Source organism: Rhinoderma darwinii, chromosome 8 (genome assembly GCF_050947455.1).
Source record: "Rhinoderma darwinii isolate aRhiDar2 chromosome 8, aRhiDar2.hap1, whole genome shotgun sequence".
In the NCBI taxonomy this organism is placed as follows: domain Eukaryota; kingdom Metazoa; phylum Chordata; class Amphibia; order Anura; family Rhinodermatidae; genus Rhinoderma; species Rhinoderma darwinii.
This window is the reverse complement of record NC_134694.1, coordinates 16,883,590-16,906,306: the sequence shown is the minus strand read 5'-3', so window position 1 is coordinate 16,906,306 and position 22,717 is coordinate 16,883,590. Positions and strand designations below refer to the sequence as shown.

The 22,717-nt window shown below is 42.9% G+C and overlaps 1 protein-coding gene across 2 annotated transcripts in view; it reads left to right on the top strand.

Annotated features, from left to right (window-relative positions):
- Positions 1-22,717, top strand: part of PLXNB3 (plexin B3) — a 73,248-nt gene that overhangs the window by 28,061 nt on the left and 22,470 nt on the right. For both annotated transcript variants that reach the window (XM_075835339.1, XM_075835340.1), the window contains exons 2-10: positions 3,243-4,289; positions 4,851-5,030; positions 5,698-5,823; positions 12,032-12,132; positions 14,519-14,651; positions 14,869-15,025; positions 20,094-20,202; positions 20,867-20,978; positions 21,247-21,375. In XM_075835339.1, the coding sequence (XP_075691454.1) occupies positions 3,252-4,289; positions 4,851-5,030; positions 5,698-5,823; positions 12,032-12,132; positions 14,519-14,651; positions 14,869-15,025; positions 20,094-20,202; positions 20,867-20,978; positions 21,247-21,375 (2,085 nt within the window). In that variant the 5' untranslated portion in view covers positions 3,243-3,251. The remainder of the gene's footprint in view (positions 1-3,242; positions 4,290-4,850; positions 5,031-5,697; positions 5,824-12,031; positions 12,133-14,518; positions 14,652-14,868; positions 15,026-20,093; positions 20,203-20,866; positions 20,979-21,246; positions 21,376-22,717) is intronic.

Genomic DNA, 22,717 nt, shown 5'->3' with positions numbered 1-22,717 from the left:
CATGCGACTTTTTGATCTCTTTTTATTCCATTTTTTGGGAGATGAAGTGACCAAACAATTGTGATTGTGGTACGGTTTATTATTATTTTCTCTTACGGCGTTCACCGCGCGGGATAAATAACGACATAGTTTTGTAGTTCAGGCCGTTACGGACGCGGCGATACCAATTATGTATAGTTTATTTGTTTATTTATATATTTTTATTAATAATAAAGAACTGATAAGGGAAAAAGGGGGATTTTTACTTTTATTACTTTTAAATCTTTTATTTTCTTATTTTTACACAACTTTTTTTTACTTTTTTACACTTTTTTTACTTTGTCCCACTAGGGGACATGAGGGCAGGAGGCTCTGATCGCTATTCTAATACACTGCACTACATACGTAGTGCAGTGTAATAGAGCTGTCAGCTGTTCGCTGACAGCAAGCATAGTGGGTCCTGATTTTGTCGGGACCCACTAGGCTTCCGTCGATGGCGTAGCCAGAGTCCATTGTTAGGATTCTGGTTGCCATAGTAGCCATCACGGCCCGCTATCGTGTAGCAGGCCGGCGATGGCAGCTTAACCCCTAAGAAGCCGCGATCGCTATTGAACGCGGCTTCTAAGGGGTTAATCGGCGGGGACCACCGCGATCGGTCCCTGCACACTAAGCTGTGATAGCCTGCTGTCAGAAACAGCAGGTATCACAGCTCAAGCACGCGCCGGGATTAAATGGCGCCGTGTTTACTCAGGTCAGTAATAGTACTGACCTGAGCGCGAACGTTCTACTTAGCAGGACGTACTATTACTGACCTGAGCGCGAAGGGGTTAAACTTCCCATAGATAGAACCCAGGGTTACAGCCCGCAGAACATTTATCTGAAAACATGATCTACGTGTGGACCAGTCTGTGCCTGTATAATCTGTACTGGGGATTGTTTTTCTGGCCTGCACCTGGATGCAAAACTCAGCATCTATTCTATTACACATAACATGCTCTTATATATTAACCTGTTATTTTCAGTCTTACTCCACTCATAATCTGAACGTACAGGCATGACTGTGATGACCACATATCTACCGCTCCTAGGGGTTCAGGAAGCTGATATATGGGGAGCTGTTTAGCGGGATTATGTGATCCAGTAATTGACCCATAAATGTGGTCCAATGATACCATACTGAATATGCATGCATCCGGTGCCTTCTGTACAGAGGTATATGCGGCTCCCGACTGAGCATGGTACGCAGCACACGGAGGTCATACAATGTGCCTGGGACCGATCTATATTAGGGCATCACATTGATGCTGAGGTCTGTCATAGTGGCCGCTTCTTTTTAAAAGGTTATTCCCATTTTATAAATCAATGGCATATTGCTAGGTTATGCCATCACTAGATCCTCTGGGACCCCTGCCGATCATAATAAAGGGGCTGCAGCGCTAAAGCAACACTGTTTTTGCTTGCACACCGGTGCACTGGTCACTCACTTTGTCCACAACTGCATTCACTTGGGGTCGTCTACACAGCTGGGTTGCCGGTAGTGCCGCTATGCAGGGAAAACTTGGAAGGGTACGCACCCCTAAATCAGCGCTGAAGCCCCTTTATTGTCCGGATCGGTGGAAAAGAAAAAGCAGTGGTCCGACCCGACAGATCAATTTCTAAAATGGGCATAACCCTTTAGGCCCTGTTCACACAGTTTTTGCAGGCAGAAAAAATCTGCCTCAAAATTCCTTCAGGAATTTTGAGGCAGATTTTGACCTGCCTGCAATTTCTTGCTGCGTTTTTTGCCCGCGGCCATTGAGTGCCGCAGGCAAAAAAATGCCGTAAAAAAAGCTTTCTGACTCTTATTGATTTCAATGGGAGGTCAGAGGCGCAACCGCTGTTTGTTTTTTTTAATTATTATTTATTTATTTTTTATACTGCAAGTGGAGAAACGCCTCCAGGCGAGGCGGTTTTGGCGCTGATTCCGATGCAGTTTCCGCATCAAAATCAGCGTAAAAAAACTGTGAACTGGGCCAAGGTTTTGTCTGGGATTAGGAGATTTATCATTTTGTATTCTACTTTATGGAAAGAGCGTGGGCTTCGTATTCAGGAAATCTATTTACATCGTTCCATTGACTTACGTTGAAGGATATAACATGAATAGAATATAAGCTCATGTGAAGCAGATGTATTACTGTGCCTTTGCTTTATTATGCTTTTTTTTTTTTTTATGCGTTCTATTTACACCGTACACGGGTTGTTCTAGATGACTCAACACATTTTGGTTCTTGTATGACTTGCTGACCTAAAAACCTTCTGGATTTAACAGAAAGATTAACTTCCTCATGTCCCACACTGGCTCGGATTAGATTAGATGATTTCTATGTGGTATCTGAGGTTAAGTTCAGTACTGAAATAAGGGCACAACTAGAAAGGGCACAGCAAGTAAGAGTCATTGTGATCGCATGGATTCATCCTCTGCCAAATTATCAATTCACCTACGATCCACACCATTGACCTTCGACATGTCAGCAGGGCAGGACAATGCCCAGTAGCCGTGTTGACTACATCGTCTATGAAAGGTCTGGTGACCTCTATAAAACTTCAAAACGATTTGACACCTACGGCTGGTAGAACCTCACAAATGCCAGGAACGAACAAACCCCAACATTGTTTATTGTGGAGGGTATGAATATGATTTACAGAAACCTGTGGGGTCAACTCTCTATGAAGACTAGTGGAGGGCCAACTGTGGAGCAAGGGGAGATGAATCACTGCCGGATACCTTTGAAGCCGACCATACACATAAGACAATGATCGGGCGATCCATTGTCCATGGGATAGTTTGTATGAATGATCCCACAAGCAACAGAAGAGACTAAACTGGCCAATCAGAGAGTCAGCTTTTGAGGGGGAAAAAACTGACTCCTTGGATCTGTCGACAACATTCTACGGTGTATCGTATGGATTTGTTGTATGCAGAAATTTTGAGTTCTTTTCGTAAAACCATAAAATATGTCTGACATATTGATACTTGTTTTGTGGACTCTTCTGCTTCGTCAGTGGTAAATTCATTATCCGTTCCCACAAATACTAAATATCTTTGGCAGTAATGTTTGGCAGGTTATCCCGTTGTTTTTTTTTTTATTCTTGCTGATGTGACTGATGCCCATTCCCCTCGGTTTCCATGACTAAAAGATCAGTGGATTCTTTGATGTTTTAATAGTTTTTAATAATTGAACAAACCATTCCAATAATAAAATTTTTTTTTTTTCCTTTTTAAGGTGATCGTTATGTTGGATCTGACCCCATCCCTGCTTGTCTGTCTCTGCCTATCTGTGTCTGTTTCCTCTTTTTCCACCTTCCTTCGACCCAATGTTTCATTCAACCATATGGCTTATGACCCTGGCTCGGGCTTCATCTACATTGGGGCCATTAACTGGATCTTCCAGTTGTCGTCTGACCTCCAGCTTATGGCAGAGGATTCAACTGGTCCAGTGTTGGACAGTCCGGAATGCCTTCCGTTCAAGGTACTTAAAGACTGTCCTCAGGCCACTTACACCCACAACTCCAACAAACTATTGACTGTCAACACTCATGGTGAAGAGTTATTGACCTGTGGACATGTGTTTCAAGGAATTTGCGAGAAAAGGAGCTTGGTTAATATATCTAATATCATTTACCGCACAGAGGACCCTGGTGACAATCAATTTGTGGCAGCCAACGATCCCAAAGTCACCACTGTAGGGATAGTTGAGAGGACACCACAAGGTGATGATCACCTTTTCGTGGGACGGGGCTTGACTGCTAGACTATCTAGTGGAATCCCACCGATTACTATACGGCAATTGGAGAAACCATCTGTGTTCTCCAATGAAGGTTTGGGTAAACTTGTGGTGGGTGACTTTTCGGATTACAACAACACATTTGTAGGAGTCTTCTCCAATGAAGGACATGTTTACTTCCTGTTTTATCGCCGTGGATCGAAATCACAAATGGACTACAAAACGTATCTTGGCAGTGTCTGCACCAAGGACATTCACCTCTACTCTTATGTGGAAGTGCCTCTTGTATGCGAAGGATACAACCTGGCACAAGCAGCCCATTTGGAAACTGAGAACAGAGAGCTTTTTGTGGTGTTTTCGGCCAGCCAAGGTCCCATACCGTCTCCGAGCAGTCGGACCGCGCTTTGTTCCTTTAAGATGAAAGACATCGAGGAACGAATTAAAAAGGCACGAGTCTTGTGTTACACAAAGTCTGGCAAGGGGGAAAGTGGACAAGAGGCTGGGATTGAGTATGGCGTGAACTCCAAGTGTGCGTCACTCCCTAAGGTATGCATTTCAATACAGTGCTGGAAGTTTAGGTTGTCTCCAAAATGTCCCTCTTGTAGGGCTGGAAAGTGGTGCAGTACCATCTTAAAGGGTAACTAAACGGTCAAGAAACTTCGGGCATGCCGTAGTGACGTCAGAAGTTTTGATTGGTGGGGGTCCGAGCACGGAGACTCCCACCAATCGCTAAAACGAAGCGGCAGAATTGCTAGTGAGAGCCCTCAGCCGCTTCGTTTCTGTTCGGCTTTTTCCGGAAATCAATGTAGAGGTGTACGGGCTCAATAGAAAGTCTACGAGCCCGTACTCCGATACATCGGCTTTCCGGAAAAAGCCGAACAGAAATGAAGCCGCTCAGCGCTCGCATGAGCACTCCTGCCGCTTCGTTTTAGCGATTGGTGGAAGTCTCCGTGCTCGGACCCCACCAATTAAAACTTCTGACGTCACTATGACATGTCAGAAGTTTGAACATTGAAAGCTCCCTTGTTCACTAGATTATGTTGAATTTATCATTTTTCCTCAGGATTTTTTCTTCTTGCTATCTAAGACAATGATGTTTCTTTTCAGGAATCCCCAGAAAACTTTCCATGTGGAGGAGATCACACACCTAGCCCTATTGCTAGTCGCGTCCCTGTCACCGCTTCACCTCTTCTCACTAATGACTCAAGTTTCACTGCTGTAGCCGCCTTAGTGGAAGACTCGCGCACGGTTGTTTTTCTTGGAGACGCTGGAGGATCTATACATAAGGTGACTATTATTAATATGTATATAAATCAGTAATTCTCATTCAGTGGAAGTCACTTTATCCAAAAGGGTATTAAATAAGAACAGAAAACACTTCTGTTCTTATTTAGAGGCACTTTGATTGGTCTCCGTCTAGACTGTGACGTTCGGGGGAAGTTTTTAAATAAGGAAGCTGTATGTGCTCGCCGCCATTAGCCCCAATACCCCTGAAGACACCATTGCTGTGGTGAAACATGGGGGGGGGGCCTCTAAATTTTTAATTTTCAATGTGGTCTGATACTTGGTGTCCTAATGCAAGCGGTCTCTGTATTTCTCATCTGGGGCATAGTTTTTGAAGTGAGTCCTAATGCTCCGTCAATTGACACTACTAATATGACCATTTGGACAATCATTCCACATCGGGCTTTTTAAGAAATAAATGTGTGTGCTTATTATTTAGTATTAATAAAAGTTAGATCATATAAGCATTTGTGAGTTACCTGGGAAACCAGAGCTAATCTTTTTGCCACTGGCAAATTTGGCGTTTTGTATATAATTTTTGCACACCAGCTACCTGGGTCCAATATCGTTTTGTGTGAAGATCTTGTTCTTGGCACTAAATTTACTGCCTAACTAGTTCAAGCCGTTCCGAGACTGCCATATAAAACCGTTGTGCTCGTTTTATCCTCAGGTATTTGTTTCTTCCGGTACTGGACAAGTCTACAACTCGCTGATGGTTGCGCCGGGATCTCCTGTAAGCCCTGACCTAGTTTTGGACACCTCAGGGAGGCTCCTGTATGTTATGACTGAGTCAAAGGTAAGAGGGCTCCACCCCGCTGTGTTTGATGTCTGGTTAATTGCCTGCAGCGTGATGTAAACAATAGGGCAATTCAACTTTACAGGAAATATATAATGCTGATGTGTATTCCCACTATCACTGCATCCTCTCAGTCCCCGTGCACACGACTGTATATTTCATCCGTAATTATGGCCCGTAATTACAGACCCATTCATTCTATTTTCCACGGACACTTTTCAGTATTTTTACTGATGGGTGTCCACGCTGAAAAAATTATAGAACCTGTCCTATTCTTGTCCGTAATTACGTCACGGACCCTCCCATAGAAGCCTACGGGCGCTTCCGTTAATACGGACGGCTACGGATGTGCATCCGTAAACCGTCCTTCCGTATTTATGGAAGAGTTGCTATGCAGCATGTTGGTGACTTCATTTGCAGCCCCCCCCCCCCCCCTGTTTTTTTACAGATCCATATATACGGATGCAATCCGGACCGTATTTCCGGACACCCTTCTGTATATACGAATGAGTTATGGATGACTATGGATCCGTGTTTACGGACAGTATTTATGGATGGATGAAAATACGGTCGTGTGCATGGGGCCTAGCAGCCTAGTATATCCCATGGAGACAACCTAAAAAGGTATCGGAGTACCTGAGGTTAAAGATTTTTTTAATTCCTTAAAGGGAATGCCCACTTCTGAGAATCCATGTTTGTTAGTAGGGTTACCCAAAAATAACCTGATCACAGGGATCCTCATCGATTAGCTGTAATCTGCAGAGTATACTGGAAGCAGCGCCACCCCAGGGAATAAACAGCATTACATGGTGCCTATTGGATCCTCCAGATACAGAGACGCTCCCTGTAGCTTCTCTCTCTGGCTCATTGATAGAGGTCCTAAATGAGGGACTCTCCTCCAATAAATCAGAATGCCCTAATAAGTTATTTGATAATCAGTTTTCTAAACTAGACAACCCCTTTAAATAAAACAATTCCTCCTAAAATTAAAATAAAAAATTAATAAATATTTTTTTTTAGGGGTGATTATAATTCGTCCCCATTTTGAAGATGGAAACATTTGTTTACATTCTGAGGCTCAAAACCTGCCCTAATAATGTCCAACTGACGCAGGTGATAGTGATCTGATACATTGTAACAAACCCTGCAGCTATATCATTTGGATCCAGACACGTTTTCTGATTCTGGAGTTGAATAACAAAGCATGTTACAAAGTTGCATAACTTTTCATGATACAATAGTTAAACCTTACAAAAGTTCCCGGCAGTACCATGTTCTGATTTTTATTTTATTTTTTCTGGATTTGCCGTGAGTCAGGATGTTTTAGAAAATGTTATCTGCAAAAGCATGGCGCATGAATGACTGAGGAGGATGAGGGTCTGTTTCTCAAGAATTTGCGGTTGGATCTTTGGGCCAATCCAGCCTTAAAGGTGTTTTCCGGGTTAAAACTTTTATGTGTTAGTGCTTTTAGCTTGGGAATATGCTTACATTTGTAATGTACTTAGTTTCAGAATTGGCCCCGTTTCCCAATGCTGCCATGGGGCACATGACTTGTGACGTCACACTCTGCCCGCTGTGTTTGACAAGCGGACATACGAGAGAACAGCAGGGACCTGCATATAACAGAACAGCCCATACACGGCACGTCACTAGTGTCGTATACCAGGAAAAAAAATTTTTATAATTTTGTCCGCATAACAGGTATACGGCTGATAAACACAGCGGGCAGAGAGTGACGTCACCAGTCATGTGCCCCACGGCAGCATCGGGAAACGGGCCAATTTTGAAACTGTAAGTACATTACAAATGTAAGCACATTCCCACGTTAAATGCACTAACACATAAAAATTTTAACTCTGAAAACCCCTTTAATAGTTGCTTGGTCGTCGTCTTGTCTGTGCCCGGTTTTGTTTTTTTTACCGCTGACCTGGCAATGTTCAGGATACATTGATGCGATTTACAGAGACAAGGCTGTGAGAGTCAATAGAGTTTCATTGTGTTGATAACTAAATGTTCCAGCGGTCCCTCATCCTCTCTACAAGGAACACTGTTTGTTGTTCATATTTCGTCCTTGAATTTTTAAACCGAACAGCTGACCAGTATCAAGTCTCTAATTCTGTATGGTAAGGCTACCAGTTTCTTAATAACACAACTGGAGAAGCAACATTACATGATTAGTAGCCATTATACAAGAAGCCTATAACTCCTCCGTGCCAAGTAATCTCCACCCTGTGGTTGCAGACTTGTAGCTTTTAGCATTGAATGAAGTGGACATCCGATCTGCACACAGGATATCATGGGGTGCACACTATCTTGGACTGATCTTGCATTATAATAGTCCAGAGCTGCATTCGCAATTCTGCAGTCTTCGGAGCTGAAATCTTCCGGCATATTGTGTCTGCACAGTGCTGGGAAGGGGCATCTACACGTTAGGCACTGTGCAGTAATCTAATGTAGAATAAACATCCGGCCCTATTAGAAGGCCCAATATGGGCCCGGATCAACGAGACAGCTTGTTGATCACCATTGGTTTGGTCCTATCACAAGGAGCAATGATTGGTTATGTATGGGGACGAGCAATCGTTCATACGATCGTTCGTCCCCATAAATTTCCATCATGTCGGTAGCACATAAAAGGGCATTCACTCTCTTACTGCCTCGTAGAAGCTCAGCTAATCTGTTATGGGTGTGTGACAACAATCTCGATGACTGTTTCCATTGACAACCAGCAGAATGTGAATAAAGCTCCGGGCTATAATACAGGCTGTAACTTGCAAGATAAGGAAGGCAATATATTAACATTTTATAGATTTTTATGAATATAAATTAAATTAATTACACATTATATAAATAGACTGTAAATGTGTTGACTTGGTTTATTTACCCTTTACGTTTGCTATAGATAAAAAAAAAGTTCCCCGTACATGTTGGGCTCTGTTTACATCATACTGGGGAGCTATATGTAGGAGATATTGCAGGCCATGGTAAGCCATTGGCCTCAATGTTAAAAACATAAAGTTTACCGCGCAGTATACGTTTTTGCGATGTCCCACTGTATAGGACAGTGAAGTAGGATACGCTTTTCTATACCGTTTAAAGAAAAAAAAAACGGCCACTTTTTCCCGGCTCATACAATGAACATATTCATACAGCATGATGTGAACATTGCCGAAGTGTCTAGTACACGCCACCTCTTCCAATGTCAACAAACTCCTACAGTGCCACTTATCTTAGGGAGAAACCACTTTGGAAATTCCAACATAACCCTTTTCTCAAGAACAAACGCCCAAGGGTGTGTGACGTCCCCATATACATTTTATTTAATTTTCAGTGACCGCACTAAAGGTCTTTGTTGTGTGAATAGCACCGTGCCACTTTGCCTACACGGAGTCCGTATGGTTGGCCCATTATAGTAAATGGCTGACCATGTGGCCTGTAGGTTTTGCCTTAGACCGGATTGATGCTGGATATCAAGGTGAGCTATGAATTATCAGTGGGTAAGAAAATGGAATAAAAATTCCTGTAATCAGATATCCACTAATGGATAGGCCTTGAGATAGGCCATCAGTCCATCTCCCGGCAACCGCACCAATCCGCTGCGTGAAGCGGCTGCGGTGCTCCTGGTACTGAAAGCTCAGTCCTGCTCAAGTGAATGGGATTGAGCTGCAATACCAGGCATAGCCACTACCTAATGTATGGCGCTGTGCATGGTAAACAAAGAAGGGGACTTGGTCAGCTGATCAGTGGGGGTACCGGGAGTCTCACTGTTACTGATGGCATAACTGACCCAACATAATTCTGGAAGCAACTCTGTAAGATAATAACTGCACATTGTGGAGTGTGGCTGGAGATGCTCTCTTTGTAAATTAAATAAAGAAGTGACCACTCCTGGTTCTAGTGTGAAGCCGAAAAATCGCACTCATTAAATACAAACAACGATAGAAATATTATGCAAATAATCCATTACACAAGCAGTAATTCTTGGGTTACAGTCACACAAGGAGATGGCGAAACAGCCGAAAATCCTCAACATCACCACGTTGCATACAAGACGTGTAAAATTGTGTGTCCTACGTGTGGGCTTTCTGTGTTTTGTTTTTCATAAAGAAGCAGATTTAGGAAACAAGTAGGCACGGTTCAGGGCGCAATAGAGAGCAGTTGCTATATATGCCATCTTTCCTATGCAGCCCACTAGCGTATGTAACAACCGAGCAACCAATCAGAGCTCCGCTTACATTTGCTAAGCTGCTCTGGAAAAATGGAAGTTGCATTGTGAATGGTCGTATGATGGATCAGAGCAAGAGTCACAGAATATTGAGAATTGAGTGGGTGACCATCTGCGTTGTCGACCTGCCGGTAATTGACCAGTCTGACAGGTAATTGGCTGGTGCCGGGATAAAATGTATCCGCTCCTTCTTAAAGAGCAGTCACATGTGGCGTATTTGCCTCGTATTTCCGCTGTGTAAATGTGTAATCCTATGGGAAAGTATTTTACTATACAGATCGATTTCTCAATTTTTTACGTGTAATATTTTTCCTGTAGGATACATTTTTACGCTGTGTATTTTTACAATGCTGAAATGGGAGGTAAATACGCCACATGTGCCTGCACCCTTTCACTGACTCAGGCCACCAGGGATGTAAATATTCATCCCTTCACTGCTTGACTCACTCAAGGGCCTGTGATATACCATGTACATGTGGCAGGGGCCCCCCTGAGGCACCAGGGCGCAGTGCAACTGATAAAACTGCTATCACTATAGCTACACCAGGCCCCTGGGGATTTTGGCATGAACCTCTTCAATTCTCCAGACCACCAAGATTGTTAGGGTTGAGCCTTTTAGTACTTACACCACCAGAGAGACTGGCATTAACCCTTAACTACTTTGGACCACTAGGGATGATGGCATTAAACCTCTCCCTACACCCAAGTAATATTCAGAGACGGAGTCTCTCTTTTCCAGCAGCTCTCTGTTACGGCCATAGAGAGTAGTCCCAAGGGGGTGTCCTCCTCCTCTTTGACATCCATATATACGAATGGGGCATATAGTCAGTGGTTGTCCAGTTGCGACAATCATTTTTACATGTCACATGGCAACATCATTTTAGATTCACGTGAAGGAAAACGGTGCGTGTTGTGCCAAATGACAAAATCAACTCTGCTACATCTATATCTTCAGAGGATTAGGCCTAGCTGTTTTTCTAGCTCGGTATATGCTATTAAACACAATTAGAAGTGTAATGCTTGTAGGCCTGACTGCCGGTGTTCCGGCCTTTACCATATCTCACACTCGCGGCCATGTACATAATTAATGGAGAAGTTACCGGCCCCACAGCATTTCCTCCAGACGGGTCGCGACGTTGAATATTTGATCGCAGGTTCACACATGTAAATTTAAACAGGTTATAACAGCCCTCACACAACAAGGCATTGTCTGGTTCTAGGTGCTGTCTGTATGGTAGATGCTGAAATTCGAGGTAAATAAAATCCAGCAATGAACACATTAGAGGGGATTTACTAAGCAAAATTGCAAACTGGGCAAAAAATCTGGCGTACATAGACTGCGCCAGACAGTCGGGAGAAAAAGAGGTGTAGCTAAATAATTGGTGTTTATGTGAGGCGGCTGGATGTATCTAACATGATTAGCTACATGCATCAAATATGATTCCATACGCACTATTTTTTTAATATAAATTTGTCGCAATTTGTGCCATTTTTCACCGACTTGTAAATTCCTGCAGCCCCAAAGTACATTGAGATAGTCTTGGTGTTGTGGATCACCTGTGCGCTCTCTCATCCTCTTTTATCAGAATTGAGCAGACGAGAAAGGAGGTCACATATTTAAAGAAGGTTCCTGTCTGCTGGTTCTTGACACCATAACTCCTAATCACTGGACTTCTGGGACTGGCACCTCATGACCCACCTGCCCATCCGTTATAAATATGAAGGGTGCCATAACCTTTGAGTAAGATCCGACTCCCTGTTTTCTATTGTGACTGTATTGAGTGACCCCTCTCCATGGGTCCCAAAACAGTCTTGCGGTCTGGCTCTTATTGGTGCGTACACCCTGGATTACAATAAAACACTCAAATAAGTTCATTTTGTATGTTCCCAGTTACAAAAAGAAAACGATGAAATGTCCATGTCTATTGTTCTGCAGTGGAGACTTCTTCCTTCCCCTCATACCTACTTTCCTTTACTTTCCAGGTCAGCAGACTTCCAGTTGCTGAGTGTTCCAGCTTTGCTTCATGTGATGTGTGTCTCGGAGCTGGGGACCCCTTCTGTGGCTGGTGTGTCCTGCAGGGAAGGTAAATAATTCACGCAATAATTACAGCCTATATAAAACAGATTAGTGACAGATGACGGGCTTGCGAGGTGACATTCACACATGTTCGGTTCATTGACCGGACAAGACAGACATAAAAACACCCAATTTCGTTAATAGAAATTGAGGAATTCTAGGGTTTTAGTCTGAACAGAGTAAGTTAGTTGCATAAAGCATTGGTGTCCTTCATTCACCAATATATAATTGACATTAGAGGTAGTGTATGCCGTCTCAACCAGTTTTTTTTAATACATTGACAGGCCGTGTCTGGGAGATGGAGGGCCATTGTTTTCAGAACTTCTCCATTCTGGCTCTTAGTGCAGTTGCACACGACCGAGTGCCACTTGGGCCGTTTTTCACGGCATCTTAGTGGCACCCGATAATTTTCATGGACCCATTCACTTTAGTGGGTGAGTCGGGTACGTGAAAACTGAACAGATTCCCCAATCAGTGGAAAGATCGGACATGTCCTATGTTTCCACGGATCACTGACGGGACCTGCCCGGCGCACGCTGTCATGTGCATGAGCCATTAGAAGGGAGTCCTGACTTCCATATGCCCTAATAGGGCACATGTATAGCGGTTGTGCTGATGTGTTATCTTTTTTTTTCATGCAGTTATGTCCCAGGCTCCCAGATGTAATGATGTGCCACAGGCATTTCATACACTTTATTGGTAGAAGAAGTTAGCTACTTCCTCCATCACTTATGTCTCTATTGAACTCCACTTGCATAGTAATATAATGGGATAAAACCTTAGAAATATGGAGGGAGAGCATCTTCTGGGTGACCTGGTGACAGGGAAAGCAACCCCAATGAGAGCTAATATGGTTTACAATGTTATGTGCCAGACAGTTACTTCCTGTCCCAGAAAATGAAGATTGTTCTAAATTGCTAAAATACTTTGTGTTCAGTCCCTGAAAACGAATTTAATCCATATTAAAAGAGAATGTGCTTAGGTCCCTATGGATTTGTTGTGCATCTACGTAGGTTAACAATCGGCCCCCCACATAGTAGCCGTTCCAGTTCACAAAATCCGCACTTGGTGAGTAACTGAACTCGACAGAAACCTCCTCCCCCACTGCCCTTAAAAACTGCAGTAGTGAATAACTATGATGGGAGTTTCCCTTCTGCATATTCACCAATTAGTTCACTTCACGCGCTCCATTATTTATGCCATATTTATATAAAACTATATAGAGCGCATTTAACGTAACCGGTAGTTGACTGAACCACTGTGACGACCATGCTAGATTCTGTCCCATGGGGGTCAACGCTTCTGTCTGGATTTTCTTTGGGTTTTATGATGTTTGTATCATCGTCCAGTAAATAGTTTATTGTCCGGTGATGCTGTGGCATTTTATTTTTTTTGCACATAATGAAATGTGGTTTTATATGTGATCATTACATTGACTCGTTCCCATAAGAATGATCTTCAGTGCAGCACATTTATTATGGGGGCGGAATGTGCTATTCGTGGCTTTTTACTGTGAGCAAAGGCAACAAGCACAGAGCAAATGCAGATTTATGGAGGAACGGCCTGATTTATGTCCCGTTCTTACTCACAGGTCTGAGCGGTGTCATCAGTCCTTAGGATAGTGAGTAAATATGTGGGTAAAGATTAAACATGAGGACACATTTTCTAATATCCTTCCTGCAGGCCCAGTCCCCAAGACCGGCACTTGACTCATTTTCAACGTGACTATCTTTAGAAAGTTTAAGCTTTTGTAATACCAAGTTTTTTATTATGAAGTCAACCCCATATACTCACTGATGGCATATAGACGCCAGGGGCAGGTCCCAACCGGCCCCTCTGTTCCTGAACGGAGAGCCATTCTCTCAGAGAAGCTGCCCCAGCCAGAGGCTGCTCCAATCCGCGGTAATAGCTGATCAGTAGTAGTTGGACTAGTGGCGGTCGGCCCCACCGGCTTACATTCTCACACAAACCCATTTTGTATGGTCAAGGCGGGTCTTCCTGCTGAGATCCCTGGGGGACGCGAAAATGGGTTATATATTTCACCTGCAGCAGCTTTGTAGTGTTATAAGTGGCCATCCATGTAATGCACGGACAGACTGGGTTCGCCAGAGCGAGCGTGGCTGCTTGCTAGCGGCTCTCTGCTTTTTCTTTATGGCAGAGGGGGATAAGGCAACCTATTTAGAGCCATATTTACCTGGAGTACCCCTTTAACATTTTTTACTTTTTATTACCGTATTCGTTTTACTAGCCTGTTTTGTGGACTGGCCGAGCCTACCAACATGGGGTAAGAGGGTATTTTAATACTGAACATTTCTGCCACGGGCATCCTCAAATCTACTTTGTTCTCCAGATCATTCTAGTTTTTATTGATGATTTAATTTGACTTTTTGCAGGTGCACAGAGAAGCGACAGTGTGCGGAAAGCAATGAGGCTAACCACTGGCTATGGAGCTTTGATGACCAGACTCCATGCGTGACCATCCAAGATCTCATACCTGCGAACCAGAGCAGATATGAGCAGACAGAGGTGCGTGTTACATAGTACAGAGGGCCAGGCCACAATGTAAAGGACCACTAGTCCAAATAATGCGCATCAACGTTTCACAGTCAAAAGTCTGCAAGAAAACCGGAGTAACTTTATAAATACTTTACTTAACTATAAGTCCGCTATATGTTATGCAAAGAAGCACCGTGGACTATGGGGCCAACGCCTGAAACATACTCTTCATTTTTTGTTCCCTCAGGTCCACATGAATGTGCTGAACTTTCCATCTGGTGCAGAACAAAACACCTGGAAGTGTCTGTTTAATGATTGGTCCAGTCCTGCACACGTCTATGGGGACACGGTCAGTTGCACCTCTCCTCCACCGGAAGAACTGCCTCCGAACCAGCCCGACAAAGGTCAGCTACCCCCATTAGGCATTTTTTGTCCATGAGAAGTTTGCACAGGGTTAGATCAAGGGTACCCATACACATTCAATAGGTCCGGCTGACTATAATTCATATACATCTGCTATGGGATCTGCTATGTCCCTACAAGAGACAAGTCACTGCCAGAGGAGTCTGACAGTGTCTTATTCCCCTCTTCCCGTCGAAAATACATGCACGCTTGGCTGAGCGTGCACGAGACAGAGAAGTCAGCGGGAATAGTATTGGTATATTAAGGCCCCATGTGCCGCAATTTCTAGGCAGCACCCCCATAAACTTGGACCACTACCTAGCAATAGATGTCACGGTCCTCCCCATGCTCCTGGGGAGACTATTGTAGTCACCCCGTAGCCTGCAGAAGATGGTTATTGGCGTGTTTTGTCTGTGGCGGTGATAATCCATTTTGTCAAGAGCGTTCATAAGGTTCCTGAGATCGCAGATCGGTGGGGTTATGGAGGTATATTATACACTGGTACATGAGAAGACAATGAGAGTAAGGTCCGGTTCTGGAGGTATATTATACACTGGTACATGAGAAGACAATGAGTGTGAGGTCCGGTTATGGAGGTATATTATACACTGGTACATGAGAAGACAATGAGTGTAAGGTCCGGTTCTGGAGGTATATTATACACTGGTACATGAGAAGACAATGAGTGTGAGGTCCGTTTATGGAGGTATATTATACACTGGTACATGAGAAGACAATGAGTGTGAGGTCCGGTTATGGAGGTATATTATACACTGGAACATGAGAAGACAATGAGTGTGAGGTCCGGTTATGGAGGTATATTATACACTGGAACATGAGAAGACAATGAGTGTGAGGTCCGGTTTTGGAGGTATATTATACACTGGTACATGAGAAGACAATGAGTGTAAGGTCCGGTTCTGGAGGTATATTATACACTGGTACATGAGAAGACAATGAGTGTGAGGTCCGGTTATGGAGGTATATTATACACTGGTACATGAGAAGACAATGAGTGTGAGGTCCGGTTATGGAGGTATATTATACACTGGAACATGAGAAGACAATGAGTGTGAGGTCCGGTTATGGAGGTATATTATACACTGGTACATGAGAAGACAATGAGTGTGAGGTCCGGTTATGGAGGTATATTATACACTGGAACATGAGAAGACAATGAGTGTGAGGTCCGGTTTTGGAGGTATATTATACACTGGAACATGAGAAGACAATGAGTGTAAGGTCCGGTTATGGAGGTATATTATACTCTGGTACATGAGAAGACAATGAGTGTAAGGTCCGGTTCTGGAGGTATATTATACACTGGAACATGGGAAGACAAGGAGTGTAAGGTCCGGTTCTGGAGGTATATTATACACTGGTACATGAGAAGACAATGAGTGTAAGGTCCGGTTATGGAGGTATATTATACACTGGAACATGAGAAGACAATGAGTGTAAGGTCCGGTTATGGAGGTATATTATACACTGGAACATGAGAAGACAATGAGTGTAAGGTCCGGTTATGGAGGTATATTATACACTGGTACATGAGAAGACAATGAGTATGAGGTCCGGTTATGGAGGTATATTATACACTGGAACATGAGAAGACAATGAGTGTAAGGTCCAGTTATGGAGGTATATTATACACTGGAACATGAGAAGACAATGAGTGTAAGGTCCGGTTATGGAGGTATATTATACACTGGAACATGAGAAGACAATGAGTATAAGGTCCGGTTATGGAGGTATATTATACACTGGTACATGAGAAGACAATGAGTATAAGGTCCGGTTATGGAGGTATATTATACACTGGTACATGAGAAGACAATGAGTATAAGGTCCAGTTATGGAGGTATATTATACACTGGTACATGAGAAGACAATGAGTGTGAGGTCCGGTTATGGAGGTATATTATACACTGGTACATGAGAAGACAATGAGTGTAAGGTCCGGTTATGGAGGTATATTATACTCTGGTACATGAGAAGACAATGAGTGTAAGGTCCGGTTATGGAGGTATATTATACACTGGTACATGAGAAGACAATGAGTGTAAGGTCCAGTTATGGAGGTATATTATACACTGGTACATGAGAAGACAATGAGTGTAAGGTCCGGTTATGGAGGTATATTATACACTGGTACATGAGAAGACAATGAGTGTAAGGTCCGGTTATGGAGGTATATTATACTCTGGAACATGAGAAGACAAGGAGTGTAAGGTCCGGTTATGGAGGTATATTATACACTGGTACATGAGAAGACAATGAGTGTAAGGTCCGGTTCTGGAGGTATATTATACACTGGAACATGAGAAGACAATGAGTGTAAGGTCCGGTTATGGAGGTATATTATACACTGGTACATGAGAAGACAATGAGTGTAAGGTCCGGTTCTGGAGGTATATTATACACTGGTACATGAGAAGACAATGAGTGTAAGGTCCGGCTATGTGGTGTAGCTGGTTGGAGGTCAGGCTGTCTCCTCGGGAATCTTGTGCCGGTCATATGAAGTTTGCACTTGTAATTCTTCATAAGTCATGTGTGTCTCGTGTGCACTGAAATGTTTCCTTTTTTTCTGTACAAATGTCAAGTCTGTTCTCCGAATAAGGAATTCTATCTAAAACGTCTTTATCTTAATAGACTTTGGGTTTGTGGGGTCTGAGTATCACTTTTTTATTCTACTTTCAAAAATTAAATCACTACTGTCAAAAATGTGATGTATTTAATTTAAAAAAAAAAACAACTTTCTAGGTATAACCTGTTAAAACAATCATTTATTTTTAAATGTATGAAATAATTTGTTACATTTCCTAAACCGTTATGACTATACCTTTTTGGAAATCTAGATGATCGTGGTGGGATCCCGTGCGTCCCCGTGTCACTGTCCTCAGCCTCTGGTTTAGTAAAAGTATCGGGGCCCTTGAATGTCCTTGGAAAATGTCGGGGGAAGAGGAATCGGGCATGTTGTATTTCAATCCTTTGTTTCTGCGGGAGATAATTCCATGCGAGAGGGGTCTGGCTGCAGCTTATCTCCCCCCCCCCCCCCATGTTTATAGTGGAGTCAGGAGATATAGGTTTCCGCCAAATGAGCGTGTGTATGATCAGCTTTACATATCGTATGGTGATATATAGGGATCACCATCTGATGCTGCATGTGATTCATTTACAAGGAATAAGGGGAGGTCAGACAGTCCGCTATCCATAGGTGCTCTATTAGGGATGAAGTTACACCAGAATCACTAGTTACATAAGATCATCTGCGGGATTTTAACTCAATAAAGTGGAACTGATGTGAAAATAAGTTGCGCTATGTTGTCTGATTTTTTTAATTATGGGAATTATGTTTATTCCAGTGTAGACCTTAAAGGGGATCTCCGGTTTTCTTATTTCATTCAGTCAGAAAACCATTCATGTGATTTCAGAAGATGGGACCTCTACTAATGCCTCGAACGTGGGGCTACCAGCTCTGCCTACAGGGTGGGAGCCTTCAGTCCCTATGGGTTTCTGTTACCCTTTTTTAAGTTGGTCATGGGCACCCATTGACGTAAACATTTTTAAGGAGGTTTTTCTCTGCTATGTTGTTCAGTACAAGTGGCTCACTCTCCTCCCCAATCTGACTTGGGTTTTTAGGCCCCTGTGCACACAGCAGATTTGTTCCAGATTTTCCGTCCGGCTTTCCGGATGGAAAATCGTCAGTGGCGCAAAAAAATCTCATCCACATGCTGCTGTATATGTTCTGCACGGAAATTAGCGCATGCTCCGGTTTTTCAAATCTTCAGCTTCTACTCATTCTGTTCCAGATGTTCACTGCGGATTTCACCCTTTGTGATGAAGGAGGGGCGAAAGCCGCAGCAAACTCTGCAGCACAGTCTGCACAAAGCAAATGCAGATTTTGTTGTGGAAATGCGGCAAAAAACGCAGCGGAAAATACTCAACAAATTCGCTACCCTTAGGGCATGTTCACGTGGCATATTTTCAGGCGCATTTTTTAGCGCAAAAGAATTGTATTACGCTTTGAAATACGCCTGCAAACAGCTTCCCATTCATTCCAATAGGAAATACATTGTGTAGTTCATAGAAGGTTTCTTTTCCACTGCTAATTAAAAAAATTGCCTTGTACAAATACATTTCATAAAGAAGTGACAAGTCGCTACTTGAAACGTCTTACAAGCAGATTTTTCTCATTTGCCATTGACACATCTGAAAAAACTCCAAAAATACACCTTAAAATAAATTTCAAAAACGCTTCAAAAATTTTTGCAGAAATCAAAACCGCTCTGAAAATCCGCTCCAAAAATGCCTGGATTTCAGACACTGTTTTATCTTGAAATAAGCCTTCTATTTTTTAGCCTGAACATATACCGTGTGAACATGGTTTTAGGCCGGGTTCCCACATAACGGAATCTCATGCCCATGTTACGGAAAAAAACGCAGCGAAAACATTAAAAAATTTACCTGTGGTGCGGAATATAAATCTTCAGCATGTAAGTCTATGCTGCGTTTTTCTTGCTTTTTCTGTTACGGGTTTTCCCTCAATGAATTAAATGGGGGTGCAAAACCCGCAACAAATAGCCAGTAAAAATCGCAACTCAGAAAAAAAAAATGACTTATCCAGAACTCCCTGCTTCTTCCATCCCCATGACAACGGCTGGGGTAACCGCACCAATGTGGTGCGGTTTTTCGGACGGAATGTACTGCGGTTTCTAGGTCGGATACGCTACGTAGTTTTACGCAGCGTATCTGACCCGTAGTAACCCGGCCTTACAATACAGAGATCTGCGCTCCTTCCTCCCTGGAATGACACGCTCAGCACCTGCCCTTTCCTGTGCAGAAGTGCTCCCTCTGCTGGCTTTTACAGGATCCAGCAAGAGGAGTATTTTTACTTTATATAGACTGTATGAGACACTATACACATGCCATTTACAACTACAGCGATATGTAACATACACACCTACCAATATATTCTTGGCAAATAGTAATGAAAAAGAAGAGGATTCTATCTATATGTGAACACAAAATATCAATGTGTTTTTCTTTCTTTTTTTTTATTTTTTTAAGATCACGTGACCGTCCGTTTAGCGTTGGTATTCCAGGATGTCACCGTCGCAGTGACCGACTTTGTCTTCTATGACTGTGCAGCTGTTATGGACCTGGCCGTTACTAATCCGTGAGTTAGTCTCATCTGTAGTTGGTGATTATTACATGAACCCTGAATTTATTTCATGCTGGCTGGGCTCACGGATCTTCAATATAAAGGAAATCCTAAACCATCACTGCATTCGTAGACCTTTTTCTGGGTTTTCCATAAGCTTCCTTATATACAGTTTGACTGGTCTGAACAGGTGAATGGATGGAGGGGGGGGATTCGGGCATTTCCTGAACAAAGTGCTGTGCATCCTCTCTTCATTTACTGACGGGACAGTGTTAAGAGAAGGTGGCAATGCTTTATTTTGCAAATATAAGATGGGGCGTTTCCTGTGGCAGGAATAGCATTGGGGGAGGGCTCCTGCTGTAGCCAGTTGCCTTACAACCGGAGACAGGTCTAAACTGATGTTTGTAAGAAGGAAACGTGGATCATCTCCGGGGAATTCTTTATATGGTTCTCACACTTGCAATATGAGGCAGGATCGGATCAATGTAGAGAATGACCTACGAATTGCTGTTTTTTGCATATCTTTTCTACGTTTAGTGTTTCATTAGCTACGTCTTTTTGAAAGGTGTCTCCTCTAAAATCCCTTTTTTGAATGGAGTTGCCCTGTAAATTATAGCGGTTATTAATGAATGATTGCCAGTCTTTACAGACGTTAATGGTAGGGTTTTTGTCTCTACAGGTGTAGCGCATGTGTGAGCAGTCCCTGGAGATGTTACTGGTGCCTGTCCGATCATCTGTGCTCTCACACTCCACAGTGCAGCCACGAGGAGACTATCATCTACAGCCAGAACGTAAGGACTGCATGTGAACTATGAACATAGTCCTGAATCTACAGTGTTGTGGCCATGATGACCCCAAAATATGGCGGTCCAGTCCTACGGAATCACTGCTGATGCTGTGAGATCGAAAGGATGATCTACCATGTTCTTGGGGCTTCATGTCCACAGATGCTATGTTGGTTTGATAGATTTGCTCACTTAGAATGTATTTCATATCTGACAATTTATTCACCTGAAGTACAAATTGCAATACGCTATATGGTTTATACTGTACTTGCAGGACAAGCAAATGTTGCTGTGGGGTCCGGGATCTTGCCCAAGAGTGGAAAAGGTTGAAGGATCTCATTTGATTCATGTAGGCTTGGAAGGAGAACTGGATCTGATCGCATACAACCTTCAGCTCCTCAACGTGAGTAAAGTTTATACTACATATTTAAAGGGTAACTAAACTTTTAAATAACGTTTGACATGTCCTAGTAACAGTGAGGGGGCAAGCACTGAGACCCCGACCGATCGCTAAAACGAAGCGGCAGAAGCGCTTGGAAAGCCAAGCGAGCAGTATATAAACTCATAGACTTTCCATTGAACCCATATACCGCTCCGTTGAAAGCAGATCAGAAACGAAGCGGCACTTTTTTTAAAAGTTCAGTTACACTTTAAGAAAACGAACGGTGTGTTGTTGTTTTTTTTTTTTTTTGTATACTGCCGTTAGAATAATATGCAAATTCACTTTCATACAACTAACTTTCATAGGTACATTCAACATATTGTATATACAGCCAAATAATTATAAATTAAAGGGATGTATTAGATTAAAGATATATATTATTATTTTTTTTAGAAACCGCACCACACTTGTATATCGGCTGTTCATCGTACTGCGGCCCCGTTCATATGTATTTTGTCACATTGTCTTGCGTGTTGTTATAGCTATAGTATATTAACCGCTTCACGACCGCTGGCTGTGTATTTGCGGTCGGGGTCCTGAAAACCCGCGCCGTAGACTATTTACGGTGCAGGTTTTAGCTTGCTGCCCGAGCGATCGGGCAGCTGAATGTCGGGTCTCCGGCAGTCAGTGAGAAGAAGACAGAAGCAGCTTTCGCACTCCAGTGAGCGCTGTGTGTATGAATAGAGGCAGTGGCAGCGGCGCTGCCTCTATTTGTCCCAGTGATCATGTGACTGGTCACATGATCGCCAGGTGCCGTTAGTGGCAGACTGCTGCTGGGTCTTACCAGACCCAGCACAGCCCTATTAGTGAAAATAGCCACTATAAGAGGGCTGATTTCCCCAGTAACTGTGGTTGCTGTTCTGCCCCAGTTACAGTGGAAAAGATGGTGTAAAAGAAGAAAAAAATAATAAAGTCCCCCAAAGGTCTTTTCTGACCTCTGAGGGACAGACCATAATAATGAAAAAAAACTAAGTGCAAAAAAAAATTAATAATAAATACACATAAAATACCCACCCCAAAAATTGTCGTAACGCTAGCCCTGAGCCCTGAGCCAATTCCCCTAAAATAGACATGTAATATATTCAAATTTACGATAGACTATGTCTATCACAAATAAAGGTCTATTTTAGGGTATGTTATTACCAGAAAAACATAGTGAAGAAGTAAAAAAGCTTATATTTTTTTTTATATTTTCAAACTTTAAGCCTAAAATCGCAAAAAGGATGTGTATTAAAATTATGAGAAAAGAAACTTGCAATGTCTATAAATAAAACATCGCAAAAATCACGTCGCTAGCCCAAAA